Source organism: Vicia villosa, linkage group LG5 (assembly GCF_029867415.1).
Source record: "Vicia villosa cultivar HV-30 ecotype Madison, WI linkage group LG5, Vvil1.0, whole genome shotgun sequence".
Classification (NCBI taxonomy): Eukaryota; Viridiplantae; Streptophyta; class Magnoliopsida; order Fabales; family Fabaceae; genus Vicia; species Vicia villosa.
Window position 1 is genome coordinate 113,094,474 of NC_081184.1, and position 17,079 is coordinate 113,111,552.

Here is a 17,079-nt window from a genome sequence, read left to right on the forward strand (position 1 = left end):
TTAATGCAATTAAGAAATAATTATGCTATTTAGAAAAAAAATAATGCAATTAAGAAAATAATTATGCTATTTAGCAAAAGAATCAATGCAATTAATAATTTAAAATTTATCCATACTAAAAAAAACTTACCTATAAAATATTACAACTTTATGCTAATTATTAAATTAAAAACTATTAGATTTGACCAATGAAACAAGGTTGAGGTGTCAACCATATCCACTATTCAACATAAAGTAATCAAACTTTTCACTCTAACTTATTCTTCTATAAAGCCAAAGCATAGTCAAGAAAATAATAAGAATTAAAAATGGCAGCATTTTATTTCAACGTGTTTCTGTTACTCTCTCTTTTAACCATCACCATTGTTACACCTATCAATGGTTTTAAACCTCTTGGTGTTCATGAAGTTTCTGATTTCAATAGGAGCAGTTTCCCAAAAGGCTTTGTTTTTGGAACAGCCTCTTCTGCATATCAGGTACCAACTCATTTTCTTCTATTATGGCTTTCAATTGTAGAAGTGTAATTATTAACTTATTAACATTAACCAGGTTGAAGGTGCAGCATTTGAAGATGGAAAAGGACCTAGTAATTGGGATAACTTCACTCATAAATACCCAGGTTGTTAGTATGATTTATAATCACACCGTAATTATGGCCTGATACGATTGCAGTTATTAGATTTCTCATAGTTATTAATGAAATGGTTTGCAGAAAAAATAAGAGATAGAAGTAATGGAGATGTAGTCGACGATTCCTATCATCGCTACAAGGAAGATATTGGACTCATGAAGGATTTGAATATGGATGCTTATAGATTCTCCATTTCTTGGTCTAGAGTTCTACCAAGTATGTCTTTTTTTGTTAATATTTCTCATTTGGACATTTGTGATTTATAGTAATGATTCTAAATTTCTTGTTAACTATTTGCAGAAGGAAAGCTTAGTGGAGGTGTAAACAAAGAGGGAATAAAATACTACAATAATCTCATCAACGAAGTATTGGCTAAGGGTAAAGATTCATCGATATTTATTTTATATTGTGTTTTATATTGTGTTTGAATCATATCCATGTCGTTGTTTATCATTGAGAATAATGCAGGTTTGCAACCATACGTTACACTTTTTCATTGGGATGTTCCGCAAGCTTTAGAAGATGAGTATGGCGGTTTTTTAAGTCGTCACATTGTGTGAGTGATGCCGATTTTCCATCTAGAACTATTTCTTTGTGATTATAGTTTTTTTTTGACTAAAATATGGAAAATTCGCAATCTTGCAGAGATGATTTTAGAGACTATGCTGAACTTTGCTTCAAGGAATTTGGTGATAGGGTTAAACATTGGATTACATTGAATGAACCATGGAGTGTGAGCATGAATGCTTATGCTTATGGAAAGTTTGCACCCGGTCGATGTTCAGATTGGATGAAACTGAATTGCACCGGAGGTAATTCAGGGACTGAACCATATTTGACTGCACACTACCAACTTCTTGCTCATTCTGCTGCTGCAAATTTGTACATGATCAAATATAAGGTCCTCTATTGTTAAAATCGAATTATTGGAACTGTTGGATAGTGCTTTTTTTAGTTTGAACTTATTGGAACTGTTACTAATTAAAATAGCAAAAAATGCAGTCATCTCAGCAAGGTATAATAGGAATTACCTTACTCTCGCACTGGTATGAGCCGGCCTCTAAAGCGAAAGAAGATGTTGATGCTGCAAAACGAGGTCTCGACTTCATGTTTGGATGGTAAAGATTAAACTCAACTACTAATAGGAAATCAGAGACGAGTATTTCATTATTTTGATTGCATTTGATTTTTGCTGTAGGTTTATGAATCCGCTCACAAGGGGAAAATATCCAAAAAGCATGCAAACTTTGGTGGGAAAAAGGCTACCAAAATTCACAAAAGAAGAATCAAGAGAACTTAAGGGGTCTTTTGATTTTCTAGGCCTAAACTATTACTCATCCTACTATGCCGCCCATGCACCTCACTTGCGCAATGACGCGCAACCAGCCATACAGACTGATTCTCTTATTAATGCTACATGTAAGTATCAATGAATTGCTAAACAGAATTAAAAGAAATGTAACTTTATATATTCTGAAATTTCTATCTAAGCATGGTTTATTGATTTTTAATGACAGTTGAACATAACGGCAAGCCCCTTGGCCCAATGGTATGTATTTCATCATTTGTAGTTTTTGTGTTCCAAAAGATTATTTCTAAAATATAAAGATAACTTTATTTATAATTTTATGTAGGCTGCTTCGAGTTGGTTATGCATTTATCCAAAAGGATTTCGCAATCTTTTGCTTTACGTCAAGAATACATATAGGGACCCCGTAATTTACATTACTGAAAATGGTAATACTTCTTATTTTCTAAGGTATATTGTATGCATAATATTAACAAAGCTAATGAGAGTCTGACAATATAAATTGATAGGTCGTGACGAGTTCAACGATCCAACATTATCTCTTGAAGAATCTCTCTTAGATACTTACAGGATCGATTACTATTATCGTCATCTTTACTATCTTGAAACTGCAATCAGGTAAGTTATATTTTATCAGAAGAATCTCTAAGCCTTTAGTTATTGTGAACAACATTCCTTAACTCTTGTTTTATTGACCTTTTTACATAACAGGGATGGTGTGAATGTAAAGGGATATTTTGCATGGTCATTGTTGGATAACTTTGAATGGGAATCTGGTTTGAGCTTGAGATTTGGACTCGTCTTCGTTGATTTTAAAAACGGCCAGAAAAGACACCCTAAACTTTCTGCCGAATGGTTCAAGAATTTCCTCGTTAAATCTTAGACATATATTACACATGGTTTCATGAAAAGAATATTTTTTTTTGTTGAACATAGGATTATCCCACTCCATTTAATGGGATAAGATTTAGTTGTTGTTGTTGAAGTTAGGATTACAAAAAAGTTAAATAAAGGTCACTCACATGTAGATCTTTGTGAAATAAAAGAATTGTCAATAAATGAATTCAAAGTTTGTTAAATAATTTCTTACTTGCGCTCTTTGACTCCAAAGAAATTATATATATTGCGATATAATGCCTTAATATGGTAATTACTAGTAGATGATGATAGAATACTTGTAACAGATTGAAGAAAGTACTGAGAAAAATATGAGACAATAAAAAAAGAGAATGATAGAAAGAAATAAATTATATTCAGTTATTTTATATAAATACTATGTATTTATATAAGGGGAATAAGAACTAACTTTTCATCACAAACAGCAAATACTTAGTTACTTGTCATACAAGTAACTCAACTAACATAACTGCTTTTTAACTAACTTGCACTAAATTATCGTATACATACAAGCTCTTTGTTATATATTGGTTGCGCGTGTCGAAGAAGGAATCGCGCGTCAGAAAACATTTTAATATATAAGAAATTGATGTTTTATTTGATTTATTTATATAATCCTGCTTTCGATTAAAGGTCTATAAGGCCTATTAGGATTTTTGTTTGTTTTATATATTTAAAAATCTTTGCCGTAACCATAAGGATTATCTTTTATTATAATAAAATTTAAAGTTTTCTTTTTCTGGTGGATTCTAGCTTATATGACAGGTTTTGCGCTTCCAACTCTGAGTTTTGTATATTTCTTTTGAGTTTTCGACTGCATCAAGTGGCATCAGAGCATGTTTTCTTATGTTCTTTTCATAGCTTAACAACCATGGGGGATCAACCGGTGACCAGAGCAGATCTTGAGAGAATTACCACAGTTTTTACCACGGATCTAACTGGTTTGACTGAACAAATGGCGACTTTAGGAAATTAGGTGAACAACGCCAACTAGGGATGACAACGGGGCGGGGCGGGAACAGTTATTACCTCCCCCAAACTCAAATCTGAATCCCCAAACAATCCCTGTTCCCCGCCCCAAACTCAAACGGTGATGGAGAATTAAAACTCAAACCTAATCCAAACGGATTCGGGTTGAGTTCAGGTATCCCCGTCCGCCATCATCCATTTAGTGAAATCAATTTTTTAATAAAAATACTTATTTTTTTCCAAAATTAAATTACTTAATAAATAATAAAATAAAACAATTTAAAAAAAAAGTCTTACATACATTTCAAATATTTTAAATAATAAATACAAATTAAAATATCAAACTTTGGCCACGTATTTAATATTCTAAATTATCAAAAATATATAATAATATACACAATGAAATAAACGGGACGGGTTCGGGGTGGGCACTAGTGTTCCCATTACCCAACCCGTACCCATATTTTGTAATCGGGAAAAACCCAAATCCAGTCAAAGCGGGTTTTCCCCGCCAACTTCAGGGTGGGTTCGGGTGGGAATCCTTGGGTACGGGTTTTGTTGCCATGCCTAACTCCAACAACAACGGGAATCAGCGAAAAGACAGGAGAGAGGAACCGATTATGGTTTCATAAGGGTGGAAACAACTGTGTTGAAGATTTGAGTTATGAAGAAGAATCCTACGAGGAAGAGTTTGATTGTGGAAATCGACAGAACAACCATGAATATCGAGTGAAAGATGATATTCCATTATTCTTCAGAACGATGGGAGTGGAGGAGTTCCTTGATTGGCAGATTGACATCGATGAATTCTTTGATGTTATGGGCGTCCCTGAGAACAAGCAAGTTAAGATGGTGGCAACCATGCTTAAAAATATTATAGTCGTCTAGTGGGATGAACTTGTTGTTCAAAGGCAATGGAAGATGTCATTAAGAACTTAGCGTAGAATGAAACAATTGATGTTGGAGCGGCTTTTACCGGAGGATTATGAACAGATTCTTTATAAGATGTACATTGAATGTGTTATGCGCAAGAGAACTGTGACATAACACATAGCGCAAAGAGAACCTCTTCAGAGTGTATCTTGACCACATGGTAGCAAATGATATATACTTCCAGGAGTACGTAGATCACTGACATACGTGTCTCTTGAACGACATAGTCTTGCACTCAGGATAGTTGGCTTGTATTAGGTATTATAAATATTATTATTGTATGTTACTTTGTTATTGTGACTAAATTATGGATTGATTTTTTCATATATGGCATTTTCATTTGTATAGTTTAATTTGTATAAATTTATTATGATAGTATAGTTTTAATCACAAAGTCTATTACATCGGTGTATTTCATAAAAATAAAAAATAAAATTAAAATTAAAATTTATCGTCAAGGAAGAATACGGAAGTGTTTCTCCGTAACCTGATACACAAATATATCTTTGGATCAATTTAAGGAAAAGTGAGTGTATCTAAAATATAAATGCATGGGGTGCGTACATGATTAATATGGAAGTGTATCTTCAGATCAATTTAAGGTACTCAATTAAGAATGTATGGGGTGCGTATATGACTAATACGGAAGCGTTTCTCCTTATCAATTTAGAGCAAAAATGAGAGTGTGGTTCTTATATGCATGTATATGGTGTACAATAGATGCGTCCGGAAATACATTTTCAAACAATATTTTAAAATTTCCATAGAAGTGGCAGAAACAATTTAGTTTTTTAACTTGTAGTCTTAGAAAGCAAGTTAACGAGGATCTAAAAATAGATAAAAATAAAGAATTACTAGACTTTTTTTTTAAGCAAGATGATATAAAAGGAAGAGAAAAATAAAGAATTACTAGACATCGTTGACATATCAACCTTCCTTCCTTCGTTGCATTTCTCTTAAAATAACTGTCGCAATATTAACTCAAGTTTGAAATGCGCACATCATCACTCTTCCCTCGGTTCTGAGATCCTTCGATTTACCTTAAAAGTTGATGACATTATCTCATCCCAACACTTTCTATTTCTTCTCCAACAAATCTTCCATAAAAACATCACAAAATTGTTCTGATCACGCTGATTCAAAATGTGAATATCTTCTTAAGGGAAACATTATTAGCTTACATTCAATTTTCCATTGTAAATAATCATAATTAAGACTTAGATTAAGATGGCAGCATTTGATCTCAAACTGTTTCTGTTACTCTCTCTTTTATCCATTACTACTTGTATCGATGCAACTTCCCGAAAGCCTTCGAGTTTGGAACCTCTTCTTCGCCGCTTTTCTGATTTGAATCGGAATAGTTTTCCCAAAGGATTTGTTTTTGGAACAGCCTCTTCTGCTTATCAGGCACCAACTCTATATCTTTCATTTTCTTCTATCATCTTTCAATTAATGTGCATTGTAGAATTGTAGCTGTTAGATGTTTAATTTTACGTACCGATCAGTTTCATGTTATTTGAATTTTTTTGTAGTCTGAAGGTGCAGCATTTGAAGGTGGAAAAGGACCTAGTAATTGGGATAACTTCACTCATAAATATCCAGGTTGTTAAAGCACTGTAGTGTGATTTATAATCACATCGCAATTATGGCCTGATGTGATTGCAGTTATTTCTAAATTGAATTGAATTTCCTATTTACATAGCATGGATGGATTTTTCCTAGATATTAATGACATGGGTTGCAGAGAAAATTAGAGATAGAAGTAATGGAGATGTAGCCGATGATTCCTATCATCGCTACAAGGAAGATATTGGACTCATGAAGGATTTGAATATGGATGCTTATAGATTCTCCATTTCTTGGTCTAGAGTTCTACCAAGTATGACATTTTTATGCACATTTGTGATTTGTAGTAAGCATTATAAATTTTGTGATTTGCACATTTGTGATTTGCAGAAGGAAAGCTTAGTGGAGGTTTAAATCCTGAAGGAATAAAATACTACAACAACCTCATCGACGAGCTATTAGCTAATGGTAAAGATTCATCAATGTTTATTTTATATTGCGTCTGAATCATATCCATGTGGTTGTTATTCGTTGAGAGTAATGCAGGTTTGCAACCATATGTGACACTTTTCCATTGGGACGTTCCCCAAGCTTTAGAGGATGAGTATGGCGGTTTATTAGGTCGTCGTATTGTGTGAGTGATGTTAATTTTCCATCTAGCTAGAACAATTTCTTTGTGACTATTTATGAAAATGTTGCAGAAAATATAATTTGTTGATTAACATATGGAATTCGCAATCTTGCAGAGATGATTTTAGGGATTATGCTGAACTTTGCTACAAGGAATTTGGTGATAGGGTTAAACATTGGATTACTTTGAATGAACCATATAGTGTGAGCACGAATGCTTATGTATATGGAAAGTTTGCACCGGGTCGATGTTCAGATTGGTTGAAACTGAATTGCACAGGAGGTGATTCAGGGACAGAACCTTATTTAGCTGCACACAACCTACTTCTTGCCCATTCTGCTGCAGCAAATTTGTACAAGACCAAATATAAGGTGGTAGATCATGCTTCTTTTTTTGTATGAACTTGTTGGAGCTGTTACTAACTAAATAAACAAAATGCAGTCATCTCAACATGGTATAGTAGGGATTACCTTAATCTCACACTGGCCTGTGCCGGCTACTACAGCGAAAGCAGATGTTGATGCTGCACAACGATTCCTCGACTTCATTTTTGGATGGTAAAGATTAAACTCAACTACTAATAGGAAATCAGAGACGAGTATTTCATTATTTTGATTGCATCTGATTTTTGCTGTAGGTTTATGGATCCACTCACACGAGGCGAATATCCAAGAAGCATGCGAAATTTGGTTGAAAAGAGGCTGCCAAAGTTCTCAAGAGAAGAATCAAGAGAACTTAAGGGGTCTTTTGATTTTTTAGGACTAAACTATTACACATCCTACTATGTTGCTGATGCACCTCACCTGCGCAATGCGCGACCAGCCAAACAAACTGATTCTCTTATTAATGTTACATGTAAGTACCAAGTTAATTAAATGCTTTCACTAGTATTTATATCTAAACATTGTTTGTTATTTTTTTTAATGACAGTTGAATATAATGGCAAGCCCCTTGGTCCAATGGTATGTATTTCATCATTTCATTAGCAGCTAACTTACATAAGAATGCTTTTCATTTGTAGTTTTTGTGTTCCAAGAGATTATTTCTAAAATAGAAAATAACTTTATTTATAATTTTATGCAGTCTGCTTCGAGTTGGTTATGTATTTATCCACGCGGATTTAGACAGTTGTTGCTTTACGTCAAGAATAAGTACAACAATCCCTTAATTTATATTACTGAAAATGGTGATACTTCTATCGTACTTCTTATTTTCTAAGATATGATATGCATAATATTAATAAAGCTAAGGAAAGTCTAACAAAATAAATTGATAGGTCGTGACGAGTTCAACGATCCAACATTATCACTTGAAGAATCTCTTTTAGATACTGACAGAATTGATTACTATTTTCGTCATCTTTACTATCTTGCAACTGCAATCAAGTAAGTTATATTTTATCAGAAGAATCTGTAAGCCTCTAGTTATTATGGGCAACAAATTTTTGGAGCTTAACTCTTTTGCTTTTGTTGATCTTTCTGCATAACAGGGATGGTGTGAATGTAAAGGGATTTTTTGCATGGTCATTGTTGGATAACTTTGAATGGGAATCAGGCTTGAGCTTGAGATTTGGACTCGTCTTCGTGGATTTTAAAAACGGCCAGAAAAGACATCCAAAACTTTCCGCGGATTGGTTCAAAAATTTCCTCATAAAATCTTAGACATATATATTTTACATGCTTCAGAGTTAACCATGCGGCGAGCCTCCTTCAGAGTGTTGAAATGGGTTCTTTGTTTGTTGGTTTTAAGTTAATATGATTTTGTTTCCTATATTTTACAGTTTGTTTACACATTTGGCTTATTGAGCCTTCGAATATATTGTGATTTTCCTATTGTTGAGTTTACAGAATTTTCATAAATATTCTTTAGCAGTATACTACCCTCAAATATATACTGTTGCATCAATGTGAAAGAGCAAGAACTCAATCCTGTAATTTCATATTGTATTACGATTAACGATCAAATTCATATCATATTATTGGAGATCAACATGACATCAAGCTGTAACTCTAATGTTTTTTAAGAAAATTCTTAAACCAATGGGCAGAGAGTTTACGGTGTCTTTTAAGATTATCTTTGTAATCGACAAAGTTGATTCCAAATCGCACGGTGTATCCGGCAATCCATTCAAAGTTGTCTAAAAGTGACCATGCAAAATATCCTTGTACTTTCACGCCATGCCTTCACACATATAAGAAATTATAGTAGATAAAATAAATCAATATAAAATAAAATAAGAAGAGAGATGGTTCTACTTACTTGATTGCAGATGAGATATAATAAAGATGACGATAAAAGTAATCAATTCTATAAGTATCCATAAGTGCCTCTTCGAGTGATAGCGTTGGATCATTGAACTCGTCCATACCATTTTCTGTTATGTATATGACAGGATTGTTATACTTTGTCTTTGTGTACAGCAGTAGTTCCTGAATCCCCCTTGGATAAACAAATAGCCAAGGCGAAGCAGCCTGGACATAATGTTGTTTCTAAGTTATTCGTAAAACAAACAAATCATATAAACGAAGTATCTGATTGTATAAATGTCAATACGTGTGTACGCGCAAGTGTGCACACATTCGTATCCCAGAAGTAACGATAACTGAAATAAAGTCTTACTCACCTGTGGTCCAATTGGTATCCCATTTCGCTCAGCTGTCATAAGTCATAGTAGGATACATTTTACATCAAAGAAAGGAATTATCTTCTTTTCATTGAAAAATAAAATTCAAGTTGTGAACAAGGTATCCCTACTTGTTAAATTGACATGAGTATCCTTAAAATAGGTAGATTTGCTTGTGTCGTTATTTGAACGTGGTATATTGGCAGCATAATTTGAGGTGTAGTAATTGATTCCGATAAAATCAAATGAGCCGGTAAGCATCTTGGATTGCTCTTGAGTGAACTTTGGTAAACGATTTCCCACAAAAGACACCATGCATAGTGGATACTCTCCTGTTGTCATTGGCTGCATAAACCTGCAACATAAAACTATTAAGAAGCTCGAAACATAACATAAACATACATATAAATGTCGTGATTCGTGATTTTGCAGACAATTATGAACAAATGCAGTATTACGGTTGCAGGGTCAAGACAAAACTTGATAGGAAATGATAGGCATTACCATCCAAACATGAAATCAAGAGCACGTTGAGCAGCTTGATGATCTAGCGTGTCATTTGAGAACGGCAAAAACCAGTGACAATTTAAGGTGATGCCTATTGAACCATTTTGAGAAGCCTGCTTCCATTATTCCGAGTAAGATGATTTTATGGACAATCATAACAAAATTTCGATTTACGGCTCTGTACCTGATAATTGGTTCTATAAATTTTGACAGCGGCTGCATGAGCAAGAAGTTGGTGGTGTGAGGCCATGTAGGGCTCTGTACCCATACTGTAAGAATGTGGCTCATTAAGAGTAATCCAATGCTTCACTCTGTCTCCGAATTCCTTGAAGCATACCTCCGCATAGTCCCGAAAATCATTTCTGCATATAGAATTCAACAGCAAAGAAAACATGAAAAATCAAACGATGTCATAATGCTCTAACATGGATCATGCATATAGAAATTTGTTCTGTGAAACTTACACAATATTCGGGCTCAAGAAACCTTCATACTCGTCTTGTAAGGCTTGGGGAAGATCCCAATGGAAAAGGGTTACAAATGGTACTAGACCTGTATCAACAAGTCCATCAATCAATAATATGGCATATACTAACATAGTATTCCCTCCTAATGTAGTATGCTTTATGCATTACCGTTATTGAGTAGCTCATCGATCAAACTGTTGTAATATTTGATTCCTTCTCGGTTGATACCTGCGCTTACTTTTCCTTCTGCATATTTGTTCAGAGTTGTTAATGTAAACGAAAGATTCAACCATATGAAACTCTTTAAGGATGTGATTAAATTCAAACATTTGGTATTACTTGGCAATATCCTTGGCCAAGAGATGGAGAATCTGTATGCATCTGTGTTCATATACTTCATGATTGCAACATCATCCTATTAACATGTAAAAATTGTAAGCACGTATACTGGACACAAAATTCAAACATAATTTTATAATTTGCAAATTGGTCCCTATTTTTGAAACTTTAAATTTAGTACAGAAGTTTTAAAATTTATAAAAATGACCCCAAAATTTTAACAAATAATTATCACAATCTATTGGATGTAGCAGTACCTTATAACGATGATACTGATCAACAGCTACATCTCCATTGCTTCTATCCAATATGTTTTCTGTATGCAATTACACCCATTACTAAATACAAAAAAAACAAAAAAAACAAAAAGACAATTGACTGCCAGCATTACTGTAATCAAATTAATATAAAATATTAATTTGAATTTTAATGTATTATTTGAGTTGAGCACAATTTTGTAGAAAATTATTAGTTATGTTAGTTATAATGATAAAGTAAATGTTATTATTAAAATATTTTTATTAGTAGTAGTTAATGAAATAAGAAGATAAATTAAAATCTAATAAGTATTTTTTTATATTCTAAATGGAAAAACATTTTAAGATAGATATTGCAAAAGGATAGTGTATCTCAAATCTCATTATAGACTTTTCCCTTTCACAAAATGACAAATAGAACATGTGCAGTTTATTTACCCAAAAAAAAGAACATGTCCAATATTAGTGACAAAAGAGGAGTTCCATTATGCATGTTTAGTTCAGATTAGAAAAACATCTATTGATGTTTGGCTTTTACCCTTTTGGTTTCACCAATGACTTTGATGCACTCTGACAGACACATCCAATTTCAGTAACCACCCACTATTTTATTTTATTTTAATATTTAGTTTAAAAATCTGTTAAATCCAATTGCAATAAAAACAATTCCATAGCAACAATTTGACCACATTAGGAATCATATTAAGTATTTTTAAACAGTATTATTTTGGTCTTACATGCTAAAACCATTTGTTTTATTTTATTTTGAAATTAAAGAGGTTTATATACCAAAAATTATTGATTTAAGAGAAAATAGGAGTTGCACTAACTATGTAAAGTAGTTTTACACAGTCATTTGGTTGAATTGGCATAATAGTAATTTGTATTAAAGGACCGTGTAAAATTTCTTTTGTACACTAATTCCATTAAAATTTATGATAGTCATATATAAATAAAATTTAAAATTACATTCCTTCCTATTTTAAAGACTTGTTTTTTAAGTATCAAAAAAAAAATAAAGACTTGTTTTTAGAAAAATGTTTTTTGCATTTTATTTATTTGTAGTTTCCAAAGTACAAAATAGCATTATCATGTTTTATAAAAAATATTCCTAACTATTTATTTTTGATAGTTTAATTGTAAATTGAGAACATTAATAGTATATAGCTAAATGACTAAATGTACTAAAAAATAATAAATTATTTTGTTAAAAATAATAAAATTTAATAGTTTTTTTATGTGGATAAATAATCTTAACACAAGAATAAAAAAAATCTATTTAATATTATCAACCACATAAACGTCTTTAACAAAAATAACACAAAGTTTTCTCATCAATAATATTAAAAGAGAACAATTTTATATTTTGTTTTTTAATGTGTTATTGTTCAAGAGATAATTAAGAAAAGAAAGTACTAAGGAATAAAGAAATATATCTTCATACAAAAAAATATTATACCTGGATATTTATGAGTATAGTTATCCCATATACTTTGTCCTCTACCACCTTCATTTGCAGCACCTTCATACTACATTATCAACACAGAAAGCCATACCTTACAAAATAAATAACCTCCATTTCTCAAGCTTCAACACTATTACCTATACACAATCTATAGTACTCACTACATTCCCAAGTTTTTGTTCGAAATTTTTTAATGATCGAGCGTGTTTATCTTTTGGATAATCTTAGAAAACGTACCTGATAGGAGGAGGAGGCAGTACCAAAAATGAAACCTGTGGGAAAACTACTCCGATTTAGAGAAGTCCGGTCAACGAGTGTAGTAGGAGTAACAGCTGCCGCCATTATAATAAGAGTCGAGACACCAAGGTTGAAGAGATTTAGATAGCCATTAAATGCCATGCCCTTGTGAAACTGATTCTGTTCAATCACAATTACAGTTGCAGAGAATGAATATGAACTTGATTGTTTTTCAAGATATATGAAAGGGATATATAGGAAAACTGTGACTTGTACAAGAAAAAAAACAAGACATGTGTGAGAGAGTTGAAAATTTTAGTATGCTAATGACCACTAATTTGGAGTATGTTAGGTTTTTTTTAAGAGTAAATATTTGTATCCAATTAGGTAGATACAGAATGTAAGATGCAAAAACTATATTAAAAATATTTTAAAATAATTTCTAAAATTGAATAAATGTTATTTATATTTATCTGTTTGTTGGTATATGCAGAAAGATTGTCAGGGGTTGCAACTGATAACAAAATCCAGACTTAGAGACAAACCTGATAAACATTTTGGAATACTAAAAATGTAGAAGATCAGATTGATACACCCTTACAAGTTCAGAGAGAAAATTGTTATAAATAATATAGTTTCCTCTCTATTCTCTGTTAGTCTCATTGTAAAAAATAATTAGTCTCGTAAAAAATAAAATAAAAATTGAATGTGAAAATGAGAATATGTTTACATGACTGCGATTTACCGTTTACATTTGACATTAAATAATTTATATATAAAACAGATCTAAGTAAAACATTTTTTATGATTTATAACTTGTCTTGCTACATTAATACTATATTAATAAAAGAAAGTGACAGTTCTGTTATTAGTAATAACAGTTAAAATCCCATGTTACAAAATATCATAAAAAGAATGTTTAAGTACACTTTTGATCCTCGTGTCACGAAAATGATCATGTCTTTTTTAAATCTACGAATTTGGTCCTTACCTCCACTTACGCCCTCCAGAAATGCATATTCTCTAGGCATAACTGGGTTAAGATCTTCCAACAATAAATCAATAAACCACTTCCAACAGTACTCTTTTTGTTTCTTTAAAGTACTTCTAAGGGCATTTCGATTTAAAAGTGCTTTTAGATTTTTGGATATTCTTTTATTAATTACAAGTTTTTTTAGTAATTTTATATTTGTGTTATTTATTTAAATATTTTGTTTTAATTTTGTTAATAGTTATAATTTACTAAGAAATTAAAAACATATTAATTAATTCTCTTAATATATGGAATGGTATATTGAAAGGTTTGCATAAAAATAAATAGAATAAGAATATGAAAAATCAAGTTTAACAATAAAATTTGAATGACTGTAATTAACGGAAAGATATCTCTAAAATCTTTCATAACTATTGTATTTTTAATATTTTGGATGTTTCCAATTATTGTATTTATCAATTAAAATCTTACAATTAAATAATACATTAATTTAATTTTAAAATCTTCAAATTATTATTTTGAATCGTAAAAAATGTTGATAGTAAATTTAAAAATTTATTTCTTAAATTGGAAAATATATGGAACATTTAATTAGAAAGAGTATTACCCAACAAAAATTATTGCAAAATCCCAATTATAATTACTTTAGTTTACAATATCATAATTAATTTGACAAAATAAAATGTGAAACCTTTAGATAGATAGATTATTATTTGTAACAAATAGTGAAAAATGACGTTTCAAATTTGTTAATATAACACTAATTTTAAGGTAAAAATATAAATCGATAAATAAAATAACATAAATAAAATTTCAATTTTTTTTAATATGCATGTGATAATTTTTTATTAATCGATTATAAATGACTCAATTGTAACTTTTTCAGTTACAAATATAAAAATTAAACCTAGAGAAGTTTTAAATGAGTTTTAATATGTAATCTGACAATTATAATATATTATTCTATCTAATCAAAGAGTTTTAATATCTAATTTTGACAATTATAATTATATATTACTCTTTCTAATCAAAGAGCTTTAATAAATAATGGTTTATAATAATACAATTGCACCCTATATGTCGTGTCTCTTTTTAAAAAAATTGTATTAAATTATTATTAATGAATTGAAAATAAATCATATTATGATAATTTCACACTTATTTTTTATGCAAATCAATCATTTTATGATGTTTGTACATAGACTTTATTACTATAAAATAAATATTTCAGTCATTTACTAAATTTTTATTTAAGTTTTTCTTTTTAAAATTTAATAATAAATTAACTATAATTAAAACTACTATTAAAATGTAACAAATTATATCAAAATTTCAATTTATCAAAAAACTTTAATGTTTTTTTATGATAAAACGGTATCATTTATACTTATTAAAATGTTATATATGTTTGTATATAATAAAAGAACATGAGACAATTATGATAGAAATATACATAAATTTTTTATGAAAAATATAAATATATCATTCTTTTTACATTTCTACAATTATATATTATCATTTTATTTAATTAGTACACATAATATAAAGTTTTATCACCGCATCAAAAGTAAATTTTGCCTCTTTATATAAATGTAAAAAATAAAATACATTAATTGAAATAATTTTAATTATTATAATAATATACATTAAACGTAGAAACTTTTAAGCATTTGATGGGAGCTGTCTTACATTTTAGGTTTGAAAAAATGAGTTAATATCTCGAATAGGTTTAATAAATTTTATTTTTAAGTATGTTTAATTTCTTAATTAAAATTATATTTTTTATATTATATTAATATACATTAAATGTAGAAACTTTTAAGCATTTGACGGGAGCGGTCATACATTTTAGGTTTGGGAAAATAGGCTAATATCTCAAATAAGTTTAACTCATTTGAATTCATTTGGAGTTTGTTAACTCATCTGAATTGATGGGTAGATGTGAACGTATATATGAGATACCATGTATTGACTAATCATTTTAATGTCTATCTTTTAACTATTTTTTTTTACTGTTTTATAAAATTGAAGCAGGCACATGTTAGAACAGAAGCGTACTTGCAAAATTTTGAAGCGTAAACAATAGTTTAGTTTTTCAATTTAAAATATTGTTACTATAAAAGTAATTTGAGAGTTGTCTTTTTAACTTAATGTAATAATACTTATTATCATTTTTAAACAAATTTTATTCCAAGGTTAAATATTTAATTATTTAGATCCTTATTTGAGATATAGTATATTTTGAAATTATTTAGATTTTTATAGAAAGGTTAATAAAACAAAATCAATTGAAATTTTATAATTTTTATAAACTTAAGAAATAATTAAAACTTATCATAGTCTTTTCAAATTGATTTTATAATTGTAATCATGATAAAAATATTTTAAATGGTAGTCATGAAAATTTAATGATAAATGGTAATCATGAAAAATAATGATAAAAGATAAAAAATTATTAATATAGTCAATTTTATTTACTGAATAAGCTACAATTATTTTTATAAACGCGAATAAGTTATAAATAATTTTATGAAAGTAATAAATTTAACTATTTATACAATTATTTGTATAAATGAGAATAAAAAGCAGAATATGAAATTTTCATAATTTTTTATTTTAGAATTAATTTGAAAAAGCATTTTAAATTTGAGATTCATATATTTATTACACTATCCAATGGAGATTACTTAATACGATTATTTTAAATATATGAGAATAAATATATATTATTTACCATATGTTTTAATTTCTATTTTTTTATAATTGTACTTATTCAAATCTAATTACTCTATTAACATATTCATATTTTCATATTTGTTTAATTTTTAAATATTTTATCTTTTGCTCTTGAATCTTTTGGAGGGATATTTTCTTATATTTTAGATTTGTAAAATTTGAAATTTTACGGGAAGCTGTCATAAAAATAGAATAATAACTAAAATAGGTTTAATAAATTTTTAAAATTAACTCATTTGGATTCAACTGAGATTTATTAACTCATCTGAATTACAGGTAGATGTAAACGTATCTATGAGATACAAGCTATTACATAAATGCTTGATATATATATATATAAAAACTTTGCAAGTAAGAATTAGATACATGTAATATGAAATCCCGACCAGACGCGTGCGACATCACGTACTAGTTTATATATAAAACAGATCAAAGTAAAACATCTAGATTAATAAAAGAAAGTGACAGTTCTGTTATTAGTAATATGTTATTAGTAATAACAGTTAAAATTCCCTGGC

General features: G+C 29.8%; 3 protein-coding genes across 3 annotated transcripts; 2 read left to right on the plus strand and 1 right to left on the minus strand.

The window, feature by feature from the left end:
- Positions 1–285: 285 nt before the first annotated feature.
- On the plus strand, positions 286–3,015 carry LOC131602037 (cyanogenic beta-glucosidase-like). The gene is made up of 12 exons (XM_058873983.1): positions 286–476; positions 550–619; positions 713–847; positions 932–1,009; positions 1,100–1,187; positions 1,277–1,532; positions 1,634–1,749; positions 1,830–2,050; positions 2,149–2,180; positions 2,266–2,368; positions 2,450–2,558; positions 2,652–3,015. The coding sequence occupies exons 1-12, from the start codon at positions 309–311 to the stop codon at positions 2,821–2,823; spliced, it is 1,548 nt and encodes a 515-aa protein (XP_058729966.1). The 5' UTR covers positions 286–308; the 3' UTR covers positions 2,824–3,015.
- Positions 3,016–6,275: 3,260 nt separating this feature from the next.
- On the plus strand, positions 6,276–8,614 carry LOC131602040 (cyanogenic beta-glucosidase-like). Its single transcript, XM_058873988.1, has 12 exons — positions 6,276–6,341; positions 6,484–6,618; positions 6,696–6,773; positions 6,852–6,932; positions 7,007–7,018; positions 7,054–7,307; positions 7,378–7,493; positions 7,574–7,791; positions 7,867–7,898; positions 8,020–8,122; positions 8,213–8,321; positions 8,426–8,614. The coding sequence occupies exons 2-12, from the start codon at positions 6,558–6,560 to the stop codon at positions 8,595–8,597; spliced, it is 1,236 nt and encodes a 411-aa protein (XP_058729971.1). The 5' UTR covers positions 6,276–6,341; positions 6,484–6,557; the 3' UTR covers positions 8,598–8,614.
- Positions 8,615–8,845: 231 nt separating this feature from the next.
- On the minus strand, positions 8,846–13,099 carry LOC131602039 (beta-glucosidase 12-like). The gene is made up of 12 exons (XM_058873987.1): positions 12,832–13,099; positions 12,589–12,658; positions 11,130–11,188; positions 10,873–10,948; positions 10,702–10,779; positions 10,531–10,618; positions 10,251–10,428; positions 10,064–10,179; positions 9,691–9,914; positions 9,560–9,591; positions 9,196–9,407; positions 8,846–9,117 (listed from the first exon to the last, which is right to left on the minus strand). Exons 1-12 carry the CDS (start codon positions 12,991–12,993, stop codon positions 8,946–8,948), a joined length of 1,467 nt encoding a protein of 488 aa, XP_058729970.1. The 5' UTR covers positions 12,994–13,099; the 3' UTR covers positions 8,846–8,945.
- Between the last annotated feature and the right edge of the window lie 3,980 nt (positions 13,100–17,079).

What these genes read in the sequence shown, in the direction of transcription:
- LOC131602037 (XM_058873983.1), top strand. Translation starts at nt 309, where the DNA reads ATGGCAGCATTTTATTTCAACGTGTTTCTGTTACTCTCTCTTTTAACC. An exon ending in CAGCCTCTTCTGCATATCAG is followed by an intron (nt 477 to 549) that starts GTACCAACTCAT and finishes AACATTAACCAG; the next exon opens with GTTGAAGGTGCAGCATTTGA. An exon ending in TTGGTCTAGAGTTCTACCAA is followed by an intron (nt 848 to 931) that starts GTATGTCTTTTT and finishes AACTATTTGCAG; the next exon opens with AAGGAAAGCTTAGTGGAGGT.
- LOC131602040 (XM_058873988.1), top strand. Translation starts at nt 6,558, where the DNA reads ATGAAGGATTTGAATATGGATGCTTATAGATTCTCCATTTCTTGGTCT. An exon ending in TGTACAAGACCAAATATAAG is followed by an intron (nt 7,308 to 7,377) that starts GTGGTAGATCAT and finishes AACAAAATGCAG; the next exon opens with TCATCTCAACATGGTATAGT. An exon ending in CTCGACTTCATTTTTGGATG is followed by an intron (nt 7,494 to 7,573) that starts GTAAAGATTAAA and finishes TTTTTGCTGTAG; the next exon opens with GTTTATGGATCCACTCACAC.
- LOC131602039 (XM_058873987.1), bottom strand. Translation starts at nt 12,993, where the DNA reads ATGGCATTTAATGGCTATCTAAATCTCTTCAACCTTGGTGTCTCGACT. An exon ending in CGATGAGCTACTCAATAACG is followed by an intron (nt 10,619 to 10,701) that starts GTAATGCATAAA and finishes TTGTTGATACAG; the next exon opens with GTCTAGTACCATTTGTAACC. An exon ending in CTTGATTTCATGTTTGGATG is followed by an intron (nt 9,915 to 10,063) that starts GTAATGCCTATC and finishes TTTATGTTGCAG; the next exon opens with GTTTATGCAGCCAATGACAA.